Source organism: Salvelinus alpinus, chromosome 6 (genome assembly GCF_045679555.1).
Source record: "Salvelinus alpinus chromosome 6, SLU_Salpinus.1, whole genome shotgun sequence".
NCBI classification, from domain to species: Eukaryota; Metazoa; Chordata; class Actinopteri; order Salmoniformes; family Salmonidae; genus Salvelinus; species Salvelinus alpinus.
In genome coordinates, this window is record NC_092091.1 from 62,219,829 (window position 1) to 62,244,595 (window position 24,767).

General features: G+C 42.6%; 1 protein-coding gene across 2 annotated transcripts; it reads left to right on the top strand.

The window, feature by feature from the left end:
• The first annotated feature begins 626 nt into the window (after window positions 1-626).
• On the top strand, window positions 627-20,615 carry LOC139577667 (uncharacterized). 2 transcript variants are annotated; one of them, XM_071404826.1, is made up of 7 exons: window positions 627-718; window positions 4,750-4,880; window positions 7,752-7,943; window positions 14,940-15,092; window positions 15,506-15,617; window positions 15,829-15,956; window positions 18,385-20,615. In XM_071404826.1, exons 1-7 carry the CDS (start codon window positions 682-684, stop codon window positions 19,306-19,308), a joined length of 1,677 nt encoding a protein of 558 aa, XP_071260927.1. In that variant the 5' UTR covers window positions 627-681; the 3' UTR covers window positions 19,309-20,615. The 2 variants fall into 2 exon arrangements, with proteins under 2 accessions (XP_071260927.1, XP_071260926.1); XM_071404825.1 differs by lacking the exon at window positions 627-718 and adding an exon at window positions 725-1,223.
• The last annotated feature ends 4,152 nt before the right edge of the window (window positions 20,616-24,767 follow it).

Sequence of the window (24,767 nt, forward strand, 5' to 3'; positions counted from 1 at the left end):
TAATTGATTCTGTTGGAAAGGGGAGAAATTGTGCTTTACAATGGTATTAACATTACAGTTGATCTGGAAGTATTAGGTTTTTGGGGCGCTAAAATAAGGGCAATTGTACGGACCAAGGCGATGTACGAGTTTACGTTACCATTTAGCTAAGAATGATGTGAATAATCAAGTCAATAAACGTTGGGTAGTTAGTTAGATAGCAGATAGTTAATATTACTGCCTGGCAAATTTGATGTATTAGTAGCCAACTAACGTTAGGTACCTAGCTAACATACCGGTTACTGTAATTCTATGCGGTGTGTAAGGATAGTGTAGCTAACAAACTGTCAGCCAACATAACCTGTAACGTAACCTATTTGAAAAGTCATTACATTGCTCAACTTGTATTTTTCGCCATTTTCTTCAAATCTGAAAACGATGTGAGCCACGCCTATTTTCGGAAAAATTGCATTATGGGCCCTAAAAGCACGGGAAAAGTGTCCACTTCGTATTTTGTCGAATTTAGTATGTCATCCAAGAACTTTTGGCATAGAAACTATATCCACACTATTACCAATAAGCATACTATATACTCAATTCACGTCACCAATAATACGGTTAGTATGAGTATTCGAACACAGCTCAGGTTTAGTGAAGAGAATAATTGGAGAGCGGTCTCACACTCCAGTACAGTAGGTGGCGATGTATGCACCTTTCAGTTGGTTGCGTCAATACAAATGTAAGTAATAAGCGGAAGTGAGTAGAGATCGAGAACAATTTCCACGTTAGCCTTTTTGTTTTTTAGACATTTATTAACACCCTGAAACTCAATGCGATTCATTTTAACTGCAAAACAACACGTACTTAACTCGGGTAGTCTTTAATTCGCGTTGGAGACAGGACTTGGTTGATAGCAGCTAGCTAGCGTTACCTAGAAAACATCTAACGATACTAGTAAACAATGGCTAACGATATGGTTTTTCACACTCAAATAGCCTCGATTATGGAGGTGCTAGCGAATGCAGCCGTGGCAGAGATCTGTAAACTCGTAGACGACGACTATGCAGTGTTTCGTTTGGAAATGTCTCAAAGCCAGAAAGACAATAGGGGATTGCGCAGGAAACTACAGCTACTGGAACTGAAGGTGGCACGGGAGCGCGCAGAGAGGACAATACGAGAGCGCGTCCTTGCCATTCGTCCCAGTAGTGTCAAGATCCTCGACCGATACAGAGGAATGGCAAGAGGTACTTTTTGGTGAAGGCTGAGGTGCCTGTTCGGTTATTTTCTGGGCATGTGTTCAGATGTGTTACCCAGAATTGGGTCTTAGTCAGTTTTTGGATAGTATACAATAGTTACCCAGATTATTAAGCTATCTTGTAATATTTTATTTATTTTACCTTAAATTTACCTGCTTGGTAAAATAAAGAAAACATTATTGCACAGAGACACGATGGCCATTTTTCCGAATACCCATTATTGCGTTCTAAATAGTAGGTTGTTAGAGGTCAAAATGAAACTGTTTCTGGTGTTAAACTTTGTATTCCATGTTATAGAGAAGCTTCTCAGGAACACAGAACACTTTATTTCATGAGGATAGGAGTTATCATTGCTAAAATGTCGTATTTTCCAAGTGATCGAAAAAGGTAAATTCCTAGTCCAGGGGTTTCAATTAAGGCCTAGACAACCAGGTGTGGGGAATTCCTTACTAATTAGTGACCTTAATTAGTCAATGAATTACAAGGGAGTAGCGAAAAACCCGCAGACACTCGGCACTCCGTGGAATGAGTTTGACACCTTTGCCCTATTCAATAATGGCACCAAATCACCTGTCTGGATTATTAATTTCAACACGTTTTGTCCAATATCCCAAGATCGTGTTGTCATATTGTTATGCCATTTTCATGGCTGATGTAGAGTTAATTCAAATTAAAGTAAAAAGTATGAGGTTAAACTTCAATATTATGCTAAGGTCGACTTAATATCCAAATGAGGCAGTATGGGATGCATAATTACAGTAACGTATAATCAATAATTTAAGGTAGGGTGGTCATGTTATTAACAAATCTTAATTCCTTATGCAAAACTGAGTTTAACAATTTAGGAAGTTCGAATGCAACTTTTATACTACAATGCAAATTAGGTAAATACAGCATGTTAAGCCCGTTTATTTAAAGTAAGGGGGTCATATTGTTAACTTCTTGGATTAGCTGGTGTGTGACATTGTCTGTCATGGAAAGCGCATAGTGTTCGTAATGTTTTGTACACTCGGTGTATGTTAATATGACCACCTTTAAATAAATGGGCTTAACATGCTGTATTTGTTTAATCCAGGTGAGAGCTATGACCCGTTATTGATGTCACTTGTTAAATCCACTTCAATCAGTGTAGATGAAGGGGAGGAGATGGGTTCAAAAATAATTTTTAAGGCTTGAGACAGTTGAGACATGGATTGTGTATGTGTGCCATTCAGAGGGTGAATGGGCAAGACAAAAGATTGAAGTGCCTTTGAATGGGGTATGGTAGTAGGTGCCAAGCGCACCAGTTTGTGCCAAGAACTGCAATGCAGCAGGGGTTTTCACACACAGCAGTTTCCCATGTGTTTCAAGAATGGTCCACCACCCAAAGGACAACCAGCCAACTTGACACAACTATAGGAAGCATTGGAGTCAACATGGGCCAGCATCCCTGTTGAATGCTCTCGACACCTTGTAGAGTCCATGCCCCTACGAATTGAGACTGTTCTGAGGGCAAGGGGGTGCGCAACTCAATATTATGAAGGTGTTCTTAATGTTTTGTAGACACAGTGTATATTTGTTTTATGAAGAACTGGGAGGTTGTAACAATTTCATAAAGAAATACCAGATAATTAGTGAATTGCAACATTCCATTCACTTCAATGGGATTTTATTTACACCTTTTAAGCTAGACACACCAAACTAATTTTAAAACAGTCAAGCGGATCTCTGTCTCTTGTGGGCAAAGTAATAGTTAAAAAATGAACTTGGAATACTGCAGTTCGCAATACTGCCTATAACACTTCCTGTGCCATTACTGTAATATCTGCATGTGTAGCCTAATTGCCACCTTCTCAAAGACATCAGGAAGTTGAGACATCACACTAGCAGATTGGAGTTTTTTTGTCAGAACATTAAGACCAGAAAAATAGAGCCCCCTCCCCACACATGCACACACACCAATGTGGGCATCTCACTCTCTCATCAAATATCGGTATGTAGGTGCATTAATATGGTACACAGTGCAGCAAGGGTGACTTAAATGGTCAAGTGTACAGTAACAGTGCAAACATGACGAACAGTAGCAGCATTGGTAACAGGTTATATACATATGTCCTGGAGAATAAAGAAGATAGAAAACATAGTTGGGTTACATTGTAATGTTATGTGTTGGTCTTGATGAGTTATTATAGTGATGGGAGGATAAACTGCACCGTTTCCAGCCTATAATTAGCCCAGGCTGAGACAGTGAGCTTCCTGCTAGCCACCTGCACAGCAAGATAGATGGGACACATTTGAAATAAAACCATCAATCACAAAATTCCTGGATTGCACAATACAGCCTCTGCAGAGCAGATTCGGCTCTAATCCATAGATTAGAGCCGAATGAATTTATTTCAATTTACTGATTTCCTTATATGAACTGTAAATCAGTAAAATCTTTGAAATTGTTGCATGTTGCGTTTTTTTATATTTTTGTTCAGTATAGAATTCTCACATAGCGTCCATTGTTTGTCGCGTCACCTATAAATAGTAGCAGAGGTGGAAAAAAAAGTACCCAATTGTCATACTTGAGTAAAAGTAAAGATACCTTAATAGAAAATGACTGAAGTGAGTCACCCAGTAAAATCCTACTTGAGTAAAAGTATTTGGTTTTAAATATACTTAAGTATCAAAAGTAAAAGTAGAAATAATTTCAAATTCCTTATATTCAGCAAACCAGACGGTACCATTTTCTTGTTTTCTTTAAAAATGTATGGATAGCCAGGGGCATGCCGCAACCCTCAGACATAATTTACAAGCTAAGCATGTATTTAGTGAGTCTGCCAGATCAGAGGCAGTAGGGATGACCAGCGATGTTCTCTTGATAATTGTGTGAATTAGATCATTTTCCTATCCTGCTAAGCATTCAAAATGTTACGAGTACTTTTGGGTGTCAGGGGAAAATGTATGGAGTAAAACGTACATACTTTTCTTTAGAAATGTAGTGAAGTAAAAGTATAAAGTTGTAAAAAAATATAAATTGTAAAGTACAAATACCCCCAAAAACGACTTAAGTACTTTACATCACTGAATAGTAGTAAAAAATAGCTGATATTCAAGTATGGGTTGTGCTACCAAAATGAACGAATTGCGCAGAACAGCGCAATTGCGCATTAGATGAAGCATTGTCAGTATGGATGAGCCTAGTGTACTTGTTGTTTAGGGCATACGTTTTTACTAAACAGTACTTTCTAAATAATATATAGTATGATTAGTATGCAGTTTAAGTAGTAGGCAAGCCAGATTTCGGGCACTGCCAGTATCATATTCTAACCAGATTCTGATTTACTGAATTACTTATTGTCATATTCAATAAAAACAACGTGATGCATGGAACATAATCAATCAATCAATCAATAAATAGTATATCAAAAAGTTATGAGAAGTGTTACCTTGCGTCCTTGCCAATTGTAAACAGTGTCAATAGTGTACAATATAGCGTTGAGCATTGACAGTACCTAACCCAACCACCTCTTTTCCCCCAATCACTCAGGTGAAGGACATCTCACTGTAGGCCACAGGAGTATTGTGAAGCCAGTGGGACCCAATGCGTGGAGAGATGACCAACCCATAGCTATAGATGAGGGGAGTGGAACCTCAACCCAGCATGTTATCGTGATAGAGGTCAGTGTCATAGTGTAACATTAGAAATTACAGTACATCAAATGTGGCCCATTTTATTTCAGAAATGGTCCACTCAGCTATTAAAATCAAATAACATTTTATTTGTCACATGCGCCGAATACAACGGGTGTAGACTTAACCATGAAAATAGTAACACGAGGAATAAAATATACTAAAATGGAGCTAAACAAAAAAAGAAACGTCCCTTTTTCAGGACCCTGTCTTTCAAAGATAATTTGTAAATATCCAAATAACTTCACAGATCTTTATTGTAAAAAAACACCAAAAGAAAGATGCCCAGGGTCCCTGCTCATCTGCGTGAACGTGCCTTAGGCAAGCTGCATGGAGGCATGAGGACTGCACATGTGGCCAGGGCAATAAATTGCAATGTCTGTACCTTGAAACGCCTAAGACAGCGCTACAGGGAGACAGGATGGACAACTGATCGTCCTCGCAGTGGCAGACCACGTGTAAGGGTCAGTGCAGATAGTCCGGTAACCAATTAATGAACTATTTAGCACTCTTATGGCTATTTAGCAGTATTGTGGCTTGGGGGTAGAAGCTACAGTATCTCGGAGCCTGTTGGTCCGAGAGTCGACGCTCTGGTACCGTTTACAGACTTTGGCTTGGGTGGCTGGAGGCTTTGGCAATTTTTCGGGCCTTCTGGCACCGCCTGATATAGAGGTCCTGGATGGAAGGGAGCACGGCCCAAGTGATTGACTGGGCTCTCCGCACCACCCTCTGTAGCCCTTTCCGGTTGAGGGCAGTGCATTTGCCATGCCAAGCGGTGATGCAGCCAGTCAAGATGCTCTCAATGGTGCAGCTGTAGAACTTTTTTAGAATCCGAGGGCCCATGCCAAATCTTTTAAGCCTCCTGACGGGGAAGATGTGCTATGGTGCCCTCTTCACATCTGTGTGGGTGTGTATGGACCATGTTAAGCCGTTAGTGATGTGGACGCCAAGGAATTTGAAGCTCTCGACCCGCTCCACTATGGCCCGTCGGTGGGTGGGGGGGCATGCTCTACCCTCTTTCTCCTGTAGTCCATTATCAGTTCCTTGGTTTTACTGACATTGAGGGAGATTTTGTTGTCCTAGCACCGTGTCGTCAGCAAACTTGATGATGGTGTTGGAGTCGTGAACAGGGAGTACAGGAGGGGACTAAGCACACACCTATGAGAAGCCCCTTGTTGAGGGTCAGCGTGGCAGAGGTGTTGTTGCCTACCCTCACCACATGGTACCGGCCCGTCAGGAAGGCCAGGATCCAGTTGCAGAGGAAAGTGTCCAGTTCCCGGTAGAGGTCTTCACGGATCCACCTGTACCTGAATACCCGAGCGGTTCCGGATCCAGAATTCTAAATAATGTCACTGGTCTGGGTCGGATCTGAAATTGTCTCGGGTATGTTTAATTTTAACTGACTTGTCCGGAAGGATCCGAACGAGACTGCTGCGGTAGAGAAATCTATGCATCTGCTCTTTGCTTTTCACGAAAGTGGCGCATGTGACTTGTTGTTGACCAAACATAAGTCATCAAAACGGCAATAGGTTACAGTCATAGTTTCTCTGTGTGGGGCAAAGCTATCTTAACTAGCTTCTCCCGGTTTGATGCAAGACAGGTAGCCACTACAAAATCCTATTGCATGATAAAAAACCTATGGCAGCTATTAGTTCGGAACGGGCCTCTATATATTAAAAAATAAATTATGCATATCCGGTCAAGGTTGGAAAAGCCCCAGGTCCAATTCAGAATGGGTCCAACTTTTTGGACCCATGAAGGCCTCTAGTCCCAGTGTCCCCAGCTTTGGGATTAGCTTGGAGGGGACTATGGTGTTAGACTACAGCTCGGTGTTCATGAACCGCATTCTCAGATACTTATTTCCCCTCTTGTTCAGGTGGGAGAGGTCAGTGTGAAGTGCCATTGAGATTGTGTCATCTGTGGATCTGTTGGGGCAGTATGCGAATTGGAGTGGGTCCAGGTGGTCTGGGATGATGGTGTTTGTGGCATGGCCAGCCTTTTAAAGCAATTCATAATTACAGGTGTGAGTGCTACTGGGCGATAGTCATTTAGGCAGGTAACTTTGGAGTTCTTGAGAACAGAGACAATGGTGGTCAGCTTGAAACATGTTGGGATTACAGACTGGGAATGAAAATGTCAGAAGGCACTTGCAAGCTGGTCTGTGCATGCTTTGAGAAGATTCCATTTGGCCCGGAGGCCTTGCGAGTGTTGACCTGTTTAAAATATTTACTCACATCAGTCACAAAGAGCGAGATTACAGTCATCCGGAACAACTGGGGCTTTCACACAAGACTCAGTGTTGTATTCCTTGAAGCGAGCATAAAAGGTATTTAGCTCGTTTAGAAGTTCTGCATCACTGGGCGTCTCCCAGCTGGGTTTCCCTTTGTAATCCGTTATCATCTGCAAGCCCTGCCACATACGACGAACATCAGAGCCGGTGGAATAGGATTCCACCTTCCTCCTATATTGTCCTTTTACATGTTTAATGTCTCATCCAAGCTCGTAGCGTGCTTTCTTGTATGTGTCCATGTCTGTGTCCCATTCCATGTAAGAAGTAGCTCTAGCCTTTATCCCAGTGCAGATATTGCATGTAATCAATGTTTTTTTTAGGTTTGGATACGTTTGTATGGTCACTGTGGACGACTTCGTCTATGCACTTATAGATGAAGCTCGTGCCTAATGTGTCAAACTCCTGAATGCTATCAGATGAATCCCGGAACATATCCCACATATACATATCCCAATTTGCTTACATGTACATCCTAATTTATCTGCCATAGGGGAGCTTGTGAGACTTCCCTATGACATTGTTATCCTATTCAAATTATGTACCTGTAATAACCTCCTCTTTTGTGTCAGTCTGCAGATCCAGAGGCTGCAGGTCCTGAAGGATCGTCTCTGGTCAAGCAGGAGAGGACTGAAGGAGAGGACCCACGGCACAGCGGAGACACCCAAACTAGAGCAGTGGCTACTGTGGCACCACCTGAAGCCACGGTGGACCTCACCACCGCCAGCTCACCCCAGCCCAGGACCGGACGTAGCGTCACGGAGGTCAGTGGAGCGCCGAACACCATCCTCAAGTCAGAGAGGGACGCCGAGACTTTAACTGTAACACACAGGCTATTACCAACAGGATCTGATCACAGATCAGACCCAGACAGACTGGGGAAACTGGGCTGTCCTCCTGCTCCTGGCTCAGAGTATTTACCGGTATTTCACCAGAGCCAGAGGATGGTTTATTCCCGTGATGATGGTGACGCATTACACTCTGGCGGTGATGATCCGTCTTGTTCTTACACTACAGAGATGGACCGTGGCAACATGCCCATGGGTTTAGAGAGACAGACTGCTCTGTCTAGAGGGGACTGGAACCGGTACAGTGGTAGTGTTTACTCTGAAGGGTGCCAAGATAAGAAAGGAGAGGTTACATTGATAGATGATGTAACTGTGAAAGTGGAGGGCGACGCTCCTCTGACATGGAATGTAGACGAGACTGACTTAGAACAACTCTCACAAGGCAGAGATTTCTTAGATTACAGGGGAATCTTAGAGACAAATCATATTGTTGCCACCAACTCCCCTTTACACTCTTTCAGGGATCGCGACCCAGTGTCCACATCAATGGCACCTTCCGATTCACACGGTTGTGTCCTTTTCGATCAGGTATTGAACTCAAAGGACCAAAGGGCGTGGGGAGGGGGACCAACATCAGACAATAGTCAAGAGAAGGGGTTCCTCTGCATGTTCTGCAACAAAGGCTTCAGCTGCCCCCAGAAGATGGAGATCCACCAGAGGGTCCACACAGGGGTGAAACCCTTCAGCTGTAACCAGTGTGAGAAGAGGTTCTCCCAGTCTGGTGACCTGAAGAGGCACCAGAGGGTCCACACAGGGGAGAAACCCTTCAGCTGCCCCCAGTGTGAGAAGAGGTTCTCCCTGGCTGGCAACCTGAAGATGCACCTGAAGGTCCACAAGGGAGAAAGACCGTTCGCCTGTACGCACTGTGGGAAGAGGTTCTCAGAAAGGAGCTACCTCAAGATACACCAGCAGAAAACACATTCTACTCTATAACATAGAAAATAATCATTCCACTCGATAGCTTCTGACGTTTAGATCAAACCCTGCATAAAGAAGATACTTTTTCTTTTTTTAAGATCTACAGATGCATTTGGAATAACGAGAGTAACAGATTTCAGTGTCGACTATTCCTGGGTAGAATATTGCATCCAGACATTGTGATACATAAGGCATATACACTAAGTGTATAAAACATTAGGAACACCTTTCTAATATTAAGTTGCACCCCCTTTTGCCCTCAGAACAGCCTCAATTCGTCTTTCCCATTAACCCTCAATGGCACACCTACACAATCCATGTCTCAATGCTTAAAAATCCTTATTTGACCTGTCTCCTCCCCTTCATCTACACTGATTGGTGTGGATTTAACAAGTGACTTCAATAAGTGGTCATAGCTTTCACCTGGAGTCACCTGGTCAGTCTGTCAAGGAAATAATGAGTATTCCTAATGTTTTGTACACAGTGTATAAGCCTAAAAAGACTGTTACATATTATTTTTGTACTCTGCTATATGATGTTCACAAATGCCTGTTTCATTACTTCCGTTCAACTACTTAATTTTTTACCCCAAGATACTTTTTAGTAAGAAAATAAATGGAGTTTATCAAGTTTGTGCAGAGTTTGAGTTGAGACATTACATTTACATTTTAGTAATTTAGCAGATGCTCTTATCCAGAGCGACTTACAATCAGTGCATTCATCTTAAGATGGCTGGGTGAGAACCACATATCAAAGTCGTAGTAAATCAGGGCTCAACATTCAGGGGGAATTGCAGCTGCTAATTTGGCGTCGTTTCTGAACTTGCTCCTCAAGAAATGCTGTCGGCCATGACAGAAGCCATACTTGAGTTGGCTTGGGGTGTGGGGGTGTGGTTTAATGTGGGTGTAGCTCCCTCTAGTAACCACGAGCACAACCGTTTTTTGATTTTAACTGGCGGCTTTATTCTGTAGATACTCAGAATTATCACCTTTCGTGAGAACTATAAAGTAAAAGAAAATACAGTTAAGCACACTCTTACAACCTCCTTATCTTACGAGTGACTTATTAGCTTGGTATAACTCTGAAGTGCTTACATACATAAACAGTTTTGCCGGCGCTATAACAGTATCAGATTAAATACATGAATAAAGGAAAAATACCTCACCTCTCTCGTGTTTGTCCTTGCCACCACCAAGACACACCCATATGTCAGAACCTTGCCTGCAGCAGCCCCCCCCCCCCCCCCCCCACTCAGTCACAACAAACAAACCTTCTGCTTGTTGAGTACAATAACTACAGGCAGATGCTAGATGTATGGTGAGATGCCGGAGGAAGCTTTGAATAGGTCAGTAGCCTACAGTGTAAAAACGACAAGAATGTGATTGCTAAATTTATGTAAATATTCTAAACTAAGTATTTTGATAACTTTCAAATGTAGTAACAGGTCCATGTAGAATAAACAACACTTTACATAATACCATAGAAGCAGTGTTCTGCTAATATAACAATGTGAACCTTTGACCTTTCATTGTCATTCCCAGCCGATACAGATACTCTGCCTATCTGCATTTTGTCTGGCGGTAATGGGGCTGCCTTAGCAAACATATCAGTGGTCATACCTTCCTGTGTTGTGTCCCGTATAAAACAGGAGTTCCCTGATCCTGGTGCAGAATAAACAGTTTCTCCCTCCCCGTATTGAGTGATACCATTTAATTCAATAAAAAAAAAAAGACAATGCAAGGAAAAGTTATCTAGTAACATGTTTATGCCGAGTGCCAGGTCTCTCCATTCAGAGACTCGAGCCTGTCTGTCGGTCAGGACTCCATCACATCACCTTGCAAGTCTCCAAGTGCTGGCTCCATAGATGCATCTGTCAACATATACACAGTCACTGTTCTATTACCAATGGCAGTTAGGATTGGTGATATCTGACAAACATACTGTGTTGAAGTTTTAACAGGTCAGACTAAACCTACCTAATTCTGGTCTACTTATCGACAATCGTTGTTGCGCAAACGAGGTGAGGCTGGAGGTGAGGTCTTTGCCATTGTAGATCAGGTTGGTGGCACCTTAATTGGCGGGATGGGCTCATGGTAACAGCTGGACTGGAATAAGTTGAATGGTATCAAATACATCAAACTTTCCATTCGTGCCATTATGAGTCGTCCTCCACTCAGCAGCCTCCATTGATACAAACGCACACAGAGCACTGATTACATTATCAATGGTAGTTATGATTAGCGTGGTGGAACCAACCTGATCGCTGAGTATGCCTTTCTATTTCACTTCAGATATCATGATATGTGAAGTGAAATAGAATGGTAAACGCAGCGATCAGGCTGGTTCCACCAGGCTAGGTTATGATGTTGAATTGGGGGAAAAAAATTGATAACTGTTTTGACCAGGTCAAATTTGACCAACCTGATTCAAGTGTCCTCCCTGTTCCATTTATAGGAATGCTCACAGCGAGTGCATGTCTGCGTGATGTTGAGGGTCCCCTTGCTGGTCTTCTCTATGTTGGCTGTTCGGCTGCAAACTGGACATCTCTCAAACAACTGCAGCAGGCAATCCTTATAAACAATTTACTTCCTCATATCATGAGGTGGTGTTGACTGGGAGAGCCTGTGACAGCGTTATACAATAGACAGCCACGGGGTTAATTGCATTTTGTTATAAAGAAAGGAGAAGAAAGGAGAACACGTTTGATAATGCACTTCACAACCAAAATGATCTACTACTTATATCTGCTTGGCTGAGTAATTAACCTACTAGCTCATCAAACCGGGTATTTTTTTTATACATCTTTTCACATATCACACATTTACCATTTCTTTTCACATATCACACATTTACCATTGTTGATGAAGCAGTCTGTCACCAGGCTATTAACTCGGAGTCAAGCTAATTCTAGGTTGTCACTAGTTACCACAGCCACAAAGTCAGAAACCCAGCCTATTTTTAAAATGTATCTTTTATTAAAATGTGATTTTAAACCTAACCTTTACCACAATGCTAAACTTTTGCCTAACCCTAACCTTAAATTAAGACCAAAAAGCAAAAAAATATAACATATCAATAAATTTTTAAGATGAGCTTCTAAACTCTGTTTTAGAAGAGATGAATGTAACCTTTATTTAACTAGGCAAGTCAGTTAAGAACAAATTCTTATTTACAATAATGGCCTATCCCAGCCAAACCCATACGACGCTGGGCAAATTGTGCACCGCTCAATGGGACTCCCAATCACAGCCGGATGTGATGCAGCCTGGATTCGAACCAGGTACTGCAGTGACGCCTCATGCAGTGTCTTATACCACTGCGCCACTCGGGACCAAAACTATCCTACTTAGTAGTCAATTTTGACACTAGAATAAATGTTTCTGACTCATATCGATACCACACAGGCTGTTTTCAAAGGGATTAGTTGCTTTTTAGGGGCAGTTGCTTTTTCACGCTTGTCCTCGTCTGGGAAATAAAGTAAAATAAATAGTCAAAAATTGTCGCACAAGAGGAATATAGATTTAAGGTGTCCAAATGGACAAGTAAAAGAAATCACACACATCACAATATCAAACTACTACTCCGATCAGAATTGCATCAGAGCTGAATGTCTTGAGCCAATAAGTATTTAACTCCTTTGTTATGGCAAGTCTAAATAAGTTCAGGAGTACATTTTGTGTTGCTGAAGTCACATAAGTTGCATGGACTCACTCTGTGTGCAATGATAGTGTTTAACATTATTTTCTAAATAACTACCTCATCTATCCCACAGATACTGATAATTGTAAGGTCTCTCAGGTGAGCAGTGAATTTCAAATACCGATTCAACCACAAAGACCAGGGAGGTTTTCCAATACCTTGCAAAGAAAGGCACCTATTGGTAGATGGGTAAAAACAAAAAGCAGACATTGAATATCCCCTTGAGCATGGTGACTTTATTAATTACACTTTGGATGGTGTATCAATACACCCAGTCACTACAAAGATAGACGGCCTTCCTAACTCCGTTGCCGGAAAGGAAGGAAACCACTCAGGGATTTCACCATGAGGCCAATGGTGACTTTAAAACAGTTAGAGTTTAATGACAGTGATGGAAAACTGAGGATGTATCAACAACATTGTAGATACTCCACAATACTAACCTAATTGACAGAGTGAAAAGAAGGAAAATATTCAAAATCATGCATCCTGTTTGCAACAAGGCACTAAAGTAATCTTGCAAAAAAATGTGGTATAGCAATTAACTTTTTGTCCGGAATACAAAGTGTTATGTTTAATGCAAATCTAATATAACACATTACAGAGTACCACTCTCCATATTTTCAAGCATAGTGGTGGCTGCTTCATGTTATGGGTATGCTTGTAATCATTAAGGACTGGGGAGTTTTTCAGGATTAAAAAAAATGGAATGGAGCTTAGCACAGGCAAAATCCTAAAGGAAAACCTGGTTCAGTCTGCTTTCCACCAACCACCGGGAGAAGAATTCACCTTTCATCAGGGCAAGAACCTAAAACACAAGGCCAAATCTACACTGGAGTTGCTTACGAAGAAGATGACAGTGAATGTTCCTCAGTGGCCGAGTTACTGTAGTTTTGACTTAAATCTACTTGAAAATCTAAGACAAGACCTGGAAATGTTTTTCTAGCAATGATCAACACCCAATTTGACAGAGCTTGGAAGAATTTTGAAAATAAAAATCCAGGTGTGGAAAGCTCTTAGAGACTTACCCAGAAAGACTCAGGTATTCACACCCCTGAGTCAATACATGTTATAATCACCTTTGGCAGCAATTACAGCTATGTAAATGAGATATTTCATTTTCAATAAATTTGCAAAAATGTCTAAAAACATGTTTTCACTCTGTCATTATGTGAAGATGTGCGAGACAAAATCTATTTAAACAATTTTGAATGTGGGCTGTAATACAACAAAATGTGGAATAAGTCGAGGGGTATGAATACTTTCTGAAGGCACTGTATCTCTTGATCTGCTTGACATGTTTAGTGGGACGGCCAAGAGACCAGAGGTGGCGGAGTGCTCGATTTGGGGTGTAGAGTTTGAGCATAGCCTGAAGGTAGGGAGGGACAGTTCCCCTTGCTGCTCTGTAGGCAAGCACCATGGTCTTGTAGTGGATGTGAGCTTCGACTGGAAGCCAGTAGAGTGTGCTGAGGAGCGAGGAGACATGGGAGAACTTGGGAAATTGCAGTGTTCTAGATAAGTTGCAGGGGTTTGATGGCACAAGCAGGGAGCCCAGCCAACAGAGAGTTGCAGTCGTGTAAACAGGGAGATGAAAATAGCCTGGATTAGGACCTGAGGAGCTTCCTGTGTGAGGAATGGTCACACTTGTCAGAGCATGAACCTGAAGGAGTGAGCCATTGCTTTGATATTCTCTGCACTCTGAGTGGGGGACGCTGTGGAGTTGTCAACCGTGATGGAGAGGTCTTGGAGCGTGCAGGCCTTCCCCGGGAAGATAAGCAGCTCCGTCTTGTCGAGGTTAAACTTGAGGTCGTGGGCTGACATCCAAGCTGAGATGTCTGCCAGGCACGCAGAGAGACGTGTTTGTGTGGTTTTCACATGGTGTATTTAACACTTGTTTATGTTTAATAAACACAAAATGGGACTTTTCATTCTAAGACTTTCATTGAGACTCTCTTTAGTATACATCACATCTGATCTCCCCCTATTCTGCATACACCTGACAGCGCTTTATAACCAATATACACTTAAATATAAATAAATATACCTACACACTAACAAACCTACTGTACACGTCAAAATAGTTTAGTCAGGTTTGCCTGATGATGACTCATTTTTACCCACATATTTATGTCCACCATGATGGGTTTAACATCAAAGTAATTCTGTAACTACAGTATGGGACTCAAACATAGTGGGGATGGGCAAACACTCCATGTTGACAGTGTGTTTATTATCTGTGTGTACGTACCTGAGGGAGTGTATGTCTGTGTAATCTGTATCACCTGTCTCTTCCAGGAGGAGGAGGGTCCAGAGGTGCTTCTGGTGAAGGAGGAGGGTCTGGGGAACCCTGAGGGGACCATGGTCATGGAGGACAACCAGACTACACCTCCTCCTGAAACCACAGAGGAACCAGCTGAGCAACACAGGACCACACACAGTCTCACTGAGGTGAGTCCACTGTGAACTACTGTCTGAATGATATTAGGTCAGGGCCCGTATCCACAAAGCCTCTCAGAGTAGGAGTGCTGATCTAGGATCAGTTTAACCCCTTTAGATAATAATGAATAAGACCGATTTAGACATATGGGGACCTGATCCTTGATCAGCACTCTTACTATGAGGCGCTTTATGGATATGGCCCCAGGTTTTGATTAATTTTGTCTTAAGTGTGGGACCATGCCTTTGAATGACCATAACATTAAGTGTCAAGTAATCAAGTTATTTGCATAGTATCAAATCAACTAACAAGTTCGCATAGTACTTATAGCAATCCCTCATTGCCCAATCAGAAGATGCTCCATAGCAGGGTGCTCATATCAGATTTCTTGATCCAACATCCTCTCACTCTGTATCTCTTACAGTCAGTAGACATGGAGGATGGGAAGCCTGATCTGCTGCTGGTCAAAGAGGAGACAATAGAAGACGGACCAGAGAGCATTGATCTGCTGAGTGGACTAAAGATGGGGGAGCAAGGTAATGGAGAAATACATATAGCCTACATACAGTAATAGATCTTCAATGGGAATAGTGATGCACCTGGCTATAATTTTTTCTTCATTCATAAAATGAAATCAATACAACTTATGTTTACATACAAAAACACACATTATAATGTATGTTATAAAAACATTTATGTAGCATTATCTTCCATGTTTTTAGTCTATTTTCTAACCTCTTCCTGTAGATGGTTGGCTGGAGGCTAACAGAGGAGACTGGGCAGCCATCTTGAATTCCCAGAACCAGACGGGTGCAGCTAAGGGCCCAGGGGATATCATCACTGAGCAGGCCAGGACCAGAGGCGACATAGTGGAGGTCAGTGGATGGGACACCGTCGTCAACTCTGGGCTGGGGAACAACACTGTTAACCAGAAACAGACAGTCAAACACAAAAAACAGACCAGAGCGAGGCATAGATTTTGTCTGCGGGGACGGGGAGGTGTCTGTATTCGGCTGGAGAGAACAGACACAGACTCGGCTAGCGATGCTCCGTCTTGCTCCTATAGTTGTGATTCAGAGACTGATGGTGCCTCAGGTTAACCCCCTAACAGATGCTGCCTTCAGCCTGCCTTCTACAGGATCTATCAACTGGAACATGAACCCTGCGACAGCATATTCACTCCCTGGTTAGGCTGCCAACTGTGCCAGGGCAGTATTTCACACTCGTCCAACCTGAAGAGGCAAATGGGAGTCCACACAGGAGAAACCCTTAGGCTGCCCCAGTGTGAGGAAAGGTTTTCCCATTAGCACGACCAGCTGAAAATGCACCTGAAGGTCCACACGAGAGAGAGGCCGTTCGCTTGTAGGCACTGCAGGTTTTCAGAGGAGCTACACTATACATACAAAAGTATGTGGACACACTTTCAAATTAGTGGATTAGGCTATTTCAGCCACACCCGTTATGACAGGTGTATAAAATCGAGCACACAGCCATGCAATCTCCATAGACAAACATTGTCAGTAGAATGGCCTTACGGAAGAGCTCAGTGACTTTCAACATGGCACCGTCATAAGATGACACCTTTCCAACAAGTCAAATCGTCAAATTTCTGCCCAGCTAGAGCTGCCCCGGTCAACTGTAAGTGCTCTTATTGTGATGTGGAAACTTCTAGTAGCAACAACGGATCAGCCGTGAAGTAGTGGGCCATATAAGCTCACAGAACGGGGCTGCCAAGTGCTGAAAGCGCGCAGCGCGTAAAATTAATCTGTCGTCAGTTGCAACACTCCCTACCGAGTTCCAAACATCCTCTGGAAGCAACGTCAGCACAAGAACTGTTCTTCGGGAGCTTCATGAAATGGGTTTCCATGGCCGAGCAGCCGCACACAAGCCTAAGATCACCATACGCAATGCCAAGTGTCTGCTGGAGTTGTGTAAAGCTCGTAGCCATTGGACTCTGGTGCACTGGAAACGTGTTCTCTGGAGTGATGAATCACACTTTACCATCTGGCAGTCCGACGACGAATCTGGGTTTGGCAGATGCCTGGAGAACACTACCTGCCCCAATGCATAGTGCCAACTGTAAAGTTAGATGGAGGAGGAATAATAGTCTGGGGCTGTTTTTCATTGTTCGGGCTAGGCCCTTACTTTCAGTGAAGGGAAATTGTAACGCTGCAGCAATGACATTCTAGACTTTGTGGCAACAGTTTGGGGCCCTTTCCTGTTTCAGCTGGACAATGCACAAAGCGAGGTCCATACAGAAATGGTTTGTCAAGATCGGTATGGAAGAACTTGACTGGCCCGCACAAAGCCCTGACCTCAACCCCATCTAACACGTTTGGGATGAATTGGAACGCCGACTGCAAGCCAGGCCTAATCGCCCAACATGAGTGCCCGACCTCACTAATGCTCTTGTGGCTGAATGGAAGCAAGTCCCCGCAGAAATGTTCCAACATCTAGTGGAAAGCCTTCCCAGAAGAGTGGAGACTGTTATAGCAGCAAGGAGGGGATCAACTCCATATTAATGCCCATGATTCCGGAATGAGATGTTTGACGAGCAGGTGTCCACATACTTTTGGTCATGTAGTGTACCTCAGGATACACCAGCAGAAAATGCACACGGCCCATGTATAGATTATAGTGATATGTAATCTAGGTGAATTGAGTAAATAATGAGTATGATGTGGAAGAGTAGATGATATGGTGGTTGGTGTGATGGTGTCTGTAAAAATGATTCACTATTGAAAAGTGGCAACCCTGACCTGTTGTTTGATGCTGGTGTTTTATGAGGAAATGATAGTGCCTTCATGTGTTTACTTGACATGATGTAGTGAAGATGTGTGCAAGATAATGGTGAACCTTTTCCAACGTATTCTAAAATTAATTTTATCAAAGCGAGGGTAACAGATTTACAGAAAAAGTCAAGTGTTATCATAGTGAGAAAAGTTATTCCTCTTGTCACATATCGTTTTGTGCAATAAAAGTACTGTACTTCAAAGTTGAATGTATGACCATTTTGTTTAAATTAAATACAAAATTGACTCTGTGCTGACAGACTTGGTTATTTTTGTATTATTGCAGGGACTGAGTTTCCCTTATCAGTCGAACCAAAACATTATACTTCATTCTTGAATCAACGCATATAGACCGTTTTTGGCTCCATACTGTTAGGTACTTGAATCAGTGTTCGAGACAGACTTAACTGTGGTTAACATTTGATAATTATCATGTCATGTTTTTGTGTGTACAGCAAAGAGTTTCTTTCATAAACTTTTAAATGCTCTTCTGTACAATTTGTGTTTACAGTCTGGAGTCCATGAAGACCTGCTAATATCTGGTGTTGCTGGCAGGAGAGACTGGGCCTCTGAGGTGGCTGGTCACAAGCCCTGGCTCTTGATCAGGACCCTGAATCAGGAGCCGTCGCTCTTCCTTCCCGAGTCGGAACGGGGACGGAATCGCGAGGGACCGAGACTCCACCAACACACAGAACACACCCAGTGGACAGGTGGACTGAACAACAGTCCTGGTGGTCATCAGAGAGACAGAGGCTCCAGTCAGGGATCCAGTCCGCAGCCCAGACCCTTCTCTTCACAGTCTCAGTGCAGGGATGAAGTAGGGCCTGGGGCTGATAGAGATAGACCCTCCTGTTCCTATGATACAAACACCACAGTATCCATGATGAACAGAGCAGGTCACCCTGGGCTGCAGCCTTCACAGAGAGTGGTGGGAGATCCCCCTGGTGATAGTCTAGCAGCAAGTCTGTCTTCACCTTCAGGGTCTTGTCTAATGCCTGGTGACTGGGTTCATAGCAGTCCTGGGTCTGGACCTGTGTCTAGCCTTCCTCAGCTACCTCATAGTTACCCCACCAATACAGACAGGGTCAGGATGGGTGTTCACCACAAGAGGTATCTAGCCTATAACACAGCACACAATCCCAACAACACCCAAACAATGGCTAGAGGTCAAGGAGGAAGCTCAAAGACTCCTGCTTCTACCTCCTCTGGTGTCATTGGGTCACAACGTGGGATGCCAAGCATTAGCACAGACGAAGACAAGCCATACTCCTGCCCCACGTGTGGGAAGTGCTTTGCAAAGGCGACCTACGTGAAGAAGCACCAGACCATTCACATCAAGGAGAGGCCCTTCAAGTGTAAGCTGTGTTACAAGAGCTTCTCATTCCTGAGTTACCTTATCAGACATAGGAGTGTCCACAACAGGGAGCAATCATAGCATTGGGTCTTAAGATGTACACAGGAGATATCTGGAAACTATTATTTAGCTGAAATATTATAGTTATCATGTGAAATGTCCTGGAGTTTTGGGGGGGATTACCAAGTCCCTCAGTTGAGCATCTGGGTAAACTCACATTCTCACATGATAGACTTGTTTGGTGTGCTTGCATAGCCAAAACACTGTCATGTTACTGAAGAGTAACACTATATTCCCCCTCTGAATTTGGTTTTGCCTATGTTCTATTCATAATAAATATGTCCCTCTTTTTTATAACACCTTTATCCCCCCCCCCCACACACACACACACTCAGGTTGTACCTGTTCCTTTATGTACTAAAAATAGGTGATCAAAATACACCCTCTTTTTATAACACCTTTATAACAAGCCAGGTCTGCTGAGATGACATGACCCCGAGGTCATGCTTTCATTGGGGAAGAGGTCCAAAAACAACCCTTTACTGTGTCCCTTTCCCCTATTGCCCTCCCATGGCACTGGGTAGTAGGTATGAGTTCTCCTTAATCAGATATTTTTCATCCTCCCCTCTATCATCTTCCATATCTGTTATGTGTATTATTGTTATGCATCTCCCATGGTTGTAGCAAACATTGCCACTCAATAATTGACTTCCCCAGCCACACAAGTCATTGCCTGACGAATCAAACTGAATTATTCCGCTGCTCTATCATTCGCTACGTACTTCAGTCTGAGACGGCCATCATTGAAGTCGTTTGTGGTGACATCAAAGTGAGGGGTGTTTTACAAAACAAAGTCATCGGCGATTGGATCATTTCTAACCAATCGGTATCAAAGCCAATGACGAATTTTCAAAACGTAGCTTTACCCAATGTGTGTTCTGGCTCTGTCCTGACCCATCGGTTTCTGCGACCAATCAGAATGGTTAGAATATGTTTGCGTTTTAGAAATCGTCAGGGAGGTACTCTGATAGTGTTTGGCCGGAGCAAGAAGTTTGAGTAGCCAAGCAAAGCAAGGCACACTGTATTTATACTGCCGTATGTCACCATGTCAATGGCCTGAAGGCTTAATAAGGTCTTGTGATGACTGGGGTAAAATATTAAACATGAACGAATGTGCACCTGTACTTGAGATTACTGACTGGATGGCTCTACAGACTGTTTAGGAGGGTAATTAACCACATGCCTCTCATTAACCCTTTGTTAACTTGTCATTTGAAATGGGTTTGTGTGAACTGTTTTTAGAGAGACAGTAAATCTAGGCTAAAACAAGGACAGTTGAATATTTACCTTACTGAGGTGAAGATGGAATAAAGTCATACTCTTTTCTACTCTATTCTTACGGACACACTGTTCTTTCTAAACAAGTCTGCTCTCAGCTTGAAAGATACTGTAGTTGTCATGAAGAGGATTTTATTTTATTTTATTAGGATCCCCATTAGCCGACACCAATGGCGAACGTTAGTCTTACTGTGGTCCGACACATAACAAAAAAGACATTACAGACAATTTACATATATTTAAAAACATTAACATGTGTGTGTGTGTGTTAGTTAGTGTATCAGTTACACACACGTTTGTACATCCACACAACAAGTAAGTCACATGGGGGAGAGGCGTTGTGTCGTGAGGTGTTGCTTTATTTGTTTTTTGATAGCCAGGTTTGCTGTTCACTTGCGCTATATGGAGTTCCATGCAATCATGGCTCTGTATAATACTGTACATTTCCTTGAATTTGTTCTGGACCTGGGGACTGTGAAAAGAACCATGGTGGCATGTCTGGTGGGGTAAGTGTGTGTGTCAGTGCTGTGTGTCATTTTACTATGCAAGCAATTTGGAATTTCCTTACACATTTTCTGTCATAAAAACAAGAAGTGACGCAGTCAGTCTTTCCTCAACTCTTAGTCAAGGGAGACTGGCATGCATAGTATAGATATTAGCCCTCTGATTACAATGAAGAGCAAAAAGTTCCGCTCTGTTCTGGGCCAGCCGCAGCTTAACTAGGTCCTTCTTTGCAGCACTTGACCATATAACTGGACAATAATCAAGATAAGATCAAATTGGAGCCTGCAGGACTTGCTTTGTGGAGTGTGGTGTCAAAAAAGGAAAGCATCTCTATCACAGACAGACCTCTCTCCATCTTTACAACCATTGAATCTATATGTTTTGACCATGACAGTTTAAAATCTAAGGTAACACCAAGTGTACTGAACAACAATATAAACACAACATACAACAATTTCAAAGATTTTACTGAGTTACAGTTCATATAAGGATATCAGTCAATAAAAAAAATGGATTTAACATGACTGGGAATACAGATATGCATCTGTTGGTCACAGATACCTTTAAAAAAAGTAAGGGCGTGGATCAGAAAACCAGTCAGTATCTGGTGTGACCACCATTTTCCTCAAACAGCACGACATCTCCATCGCATAGAGTTGATCAGGCTGTTGATTGTGGCCTGTGGAATGTTGTCCCATTCCTCTTTAATGGCTGTGCGAAATTGCTGGATATTGGCGTGAACTGGAACACGCTGTCGTACACGTTGATCCAGAGCATCCCAAACATGCTCAATGGGTGACATGTCTGGTGAGTATGTAGGCCATGAAAGAACTGGGACATTTTCAGCTTCCAGGAATTGTGTACAGATCCTTTCGACATGGGTCCGTGCATTATCATGCTGAAACATGAGGTGATGGCGGCGGATGAATGACACGACAATGGGCCTCAGGATCTCATTACAGTATCCCTGTGCATTCAAATTGCCATAAAAAAATGCAGTTGTGTTTGTTGTCCGTAGCTTATGCCTGCCGATAGCATAACCCCACCGCCACCACGGGGCACTCTGTTCACAACGTTGACATCAGCAAACTGCTTTCCCACACCACGCCATACACGCTGTCTGAAATCTGCTTGGTATAGTTGAAACTGGGATTAATCCGTGAAGAGCACACTTCTCCACCATGCCAGTGTTCATCGAAGGTGAGCATTTGCCCACTGAAGTCGGTTACGACGCCAAACTGCAGTCAGGTCAAGACCCTGGTGAGGACGATGAGCACGCAGATGAGCTTCCCTGAGACGGTTTCTGGCAGTTTATGCAGAAAGTCTTTGGTTGTGCAAACCCACGGTTTCAGATAATCCCGCAGGTGAAGAAGCCAGATGGAGAGGTGCTGGGCTGGCGTAGTTACACGTTTTCAAAAATGACATTGGAGGTGTCTTATGGTAGAGAAATTAACATAAAATTCTCTGGCAACAGCTCTGGTGGACATTCCTGCAGTCAGCCAGCCAATTGCACGCTCCTTCAAAACTTGAGACATCTGTGGCATTGTGTTCTGTGACAAAACTGCACATTGACAAGTGTGGCTGTTTAATCAGCTTCTTGATATGCCACACTTGTCAAGTGGGTGGATTATCTTGGCAAAGGAGAAATGCTCACTGCTAAACAAATTTTGGCACAACATTTGAGAGAAATAAGCTTTTTGTGCGTATGAAACATTTCTGGGATCTTTTATTTCAGCTCATGAAACATGGGACCAACACTTTATATTCTGTGTTCATAATTTTGTTCAGTATATATGATTTTGCACAACTGAAACTGGATACTTACATTCTGTTTTGGATTTTAATGTGTTTCTTTTTTTAAACATAATTGAATAAAAAAATACAAGTATGTTTAAAAAATAAATGTGTTTAATTTCATTTATTTTTCTGTTGTTTGTATGATTATCACCCACAACATCGGTTCTGTTTTTTTGGAATCCTGTTTCTATCCAACACAGTAGGTGGCTCACTAAATTAAGCGCTGGTAGTGCGTACATATTTTTAGCACCTGAAACATGCGCACAATATGAAAATACATGCATGAGATCGTGCGCGTGCTTACATGGTTCTGCGCATACTTCAGGTGCTAGAAATCTGAATGCACTACCAGCGCTTTGAAAAGTTGATGTAATTATACTTTTTTTGTGGATATATTGTCTCCAGTGGAGATTTTAGCATGTACATCTTGGTGGGGCAAAAAAAAAAAAATGCATGCCAGCAAAGCCACAACACAACACTAAACAATACATTAAATCCACTATAACGGTGACAAGCGGTGCCCACAAACTGTTAGGGCCTACACAAAGCTGTCCCAACAGCAGTCCCAACACCTTCTCACTGCTACACCTGGCTATCAGCGGAGCCTTGTCTGGCAGCGAAACAGTTCATTCAGCCTCATGTACTGCCTTTTTTTTTTTAAACATAGCTGATATGGCTGACTTGCTTAAACAAATGTGGTTTCTACAGACAATTGAGATGTACAAACTATGGCATAAGGGGACGACGAGCGTATAAGAGGCAATCTGTAATTTCGATTAAAGACAATAATAAGCGAGCTAGTACGGACATAGTCAATTTAACTATTTGTTCAGCACTTTTGAAATGTAGTGACAGAATTCAGAACATGGGTCGTTCTTACAGTATTCTCCCTGTACACCAAGTCAGAACTGTAGGATAAATAAAGGGGGCATATAGCAGACAATGAAAGCTCTTACCATATTTGATTATTACATTTCTCTAAAACAGGCTATAGGCTACATATGCACCACCAAGTCAGAAACAGTAGGCTAAATTATGATGGGAAAAGGGACCAAATTATTAGGGTGAGGCACATAGGCTACTAACAGCTTACTACACAACATACACTAAGTATTACTTTCTTAACTACAGTATACATATCTCCCTGGCATATTTCAAATTTATGCAGCAGCATATAATACATTTTTGGACTCACCTTGTTGTGCTGTGCTCACAGGAAGGTGGCACAGCGGTCTTTCGTGGGAAAATGTTGTCATCAAACTTTGTCGTCATTCTCTGGATTTATGGTGCTTTCAAGAAAACTGGGAACTCGGGAAAAAACTATGTCATGAGGACATCAGTGATCTTCAGGTTGGAGCTCTAGAAAAATGCCCAAGTTCCCGACTTGCAATTCCGAGTTGGATGACCATTCAAAATGTATTTTCCCCAGTCAGAGCTAGTTTTTTTCCAGAGTTCCCAGTTATCTTCCCAGTTCTGAGTTTCCAGCGCCACAGAAGTCATGCTGAATTGCCAGAATGGCCAATGTTGAATGTTTATCCTTTTAAGCTTGGTAAAGAGACCCTTAAACCCAGACTTGGACCACATACCCACTCCACTGAATAGTGATTGCTTTGCAATGCTTGCAGTTAGCCACTAATTCCTTCCAACCATTTCTCTTCATTATTTCTCTTAATATGAGCCTTCTTGCATGGGTACATCTAATGTAACTCTATGGCAGCACCCAAGGGGCTTACATTTTTTAGCTCTACCCTTAGATTGTGCGGTGACGTAGTGTCCCCATGAGTTACAGAACACTGAGCCAATCACAGCGCAACTAGAGAACATTACCAACCCCTACGCTCCGTATTTTCTGGCTGACCCACCATCACAGAAAGCACTGAGCTAGGCTGAAACACCTGCAT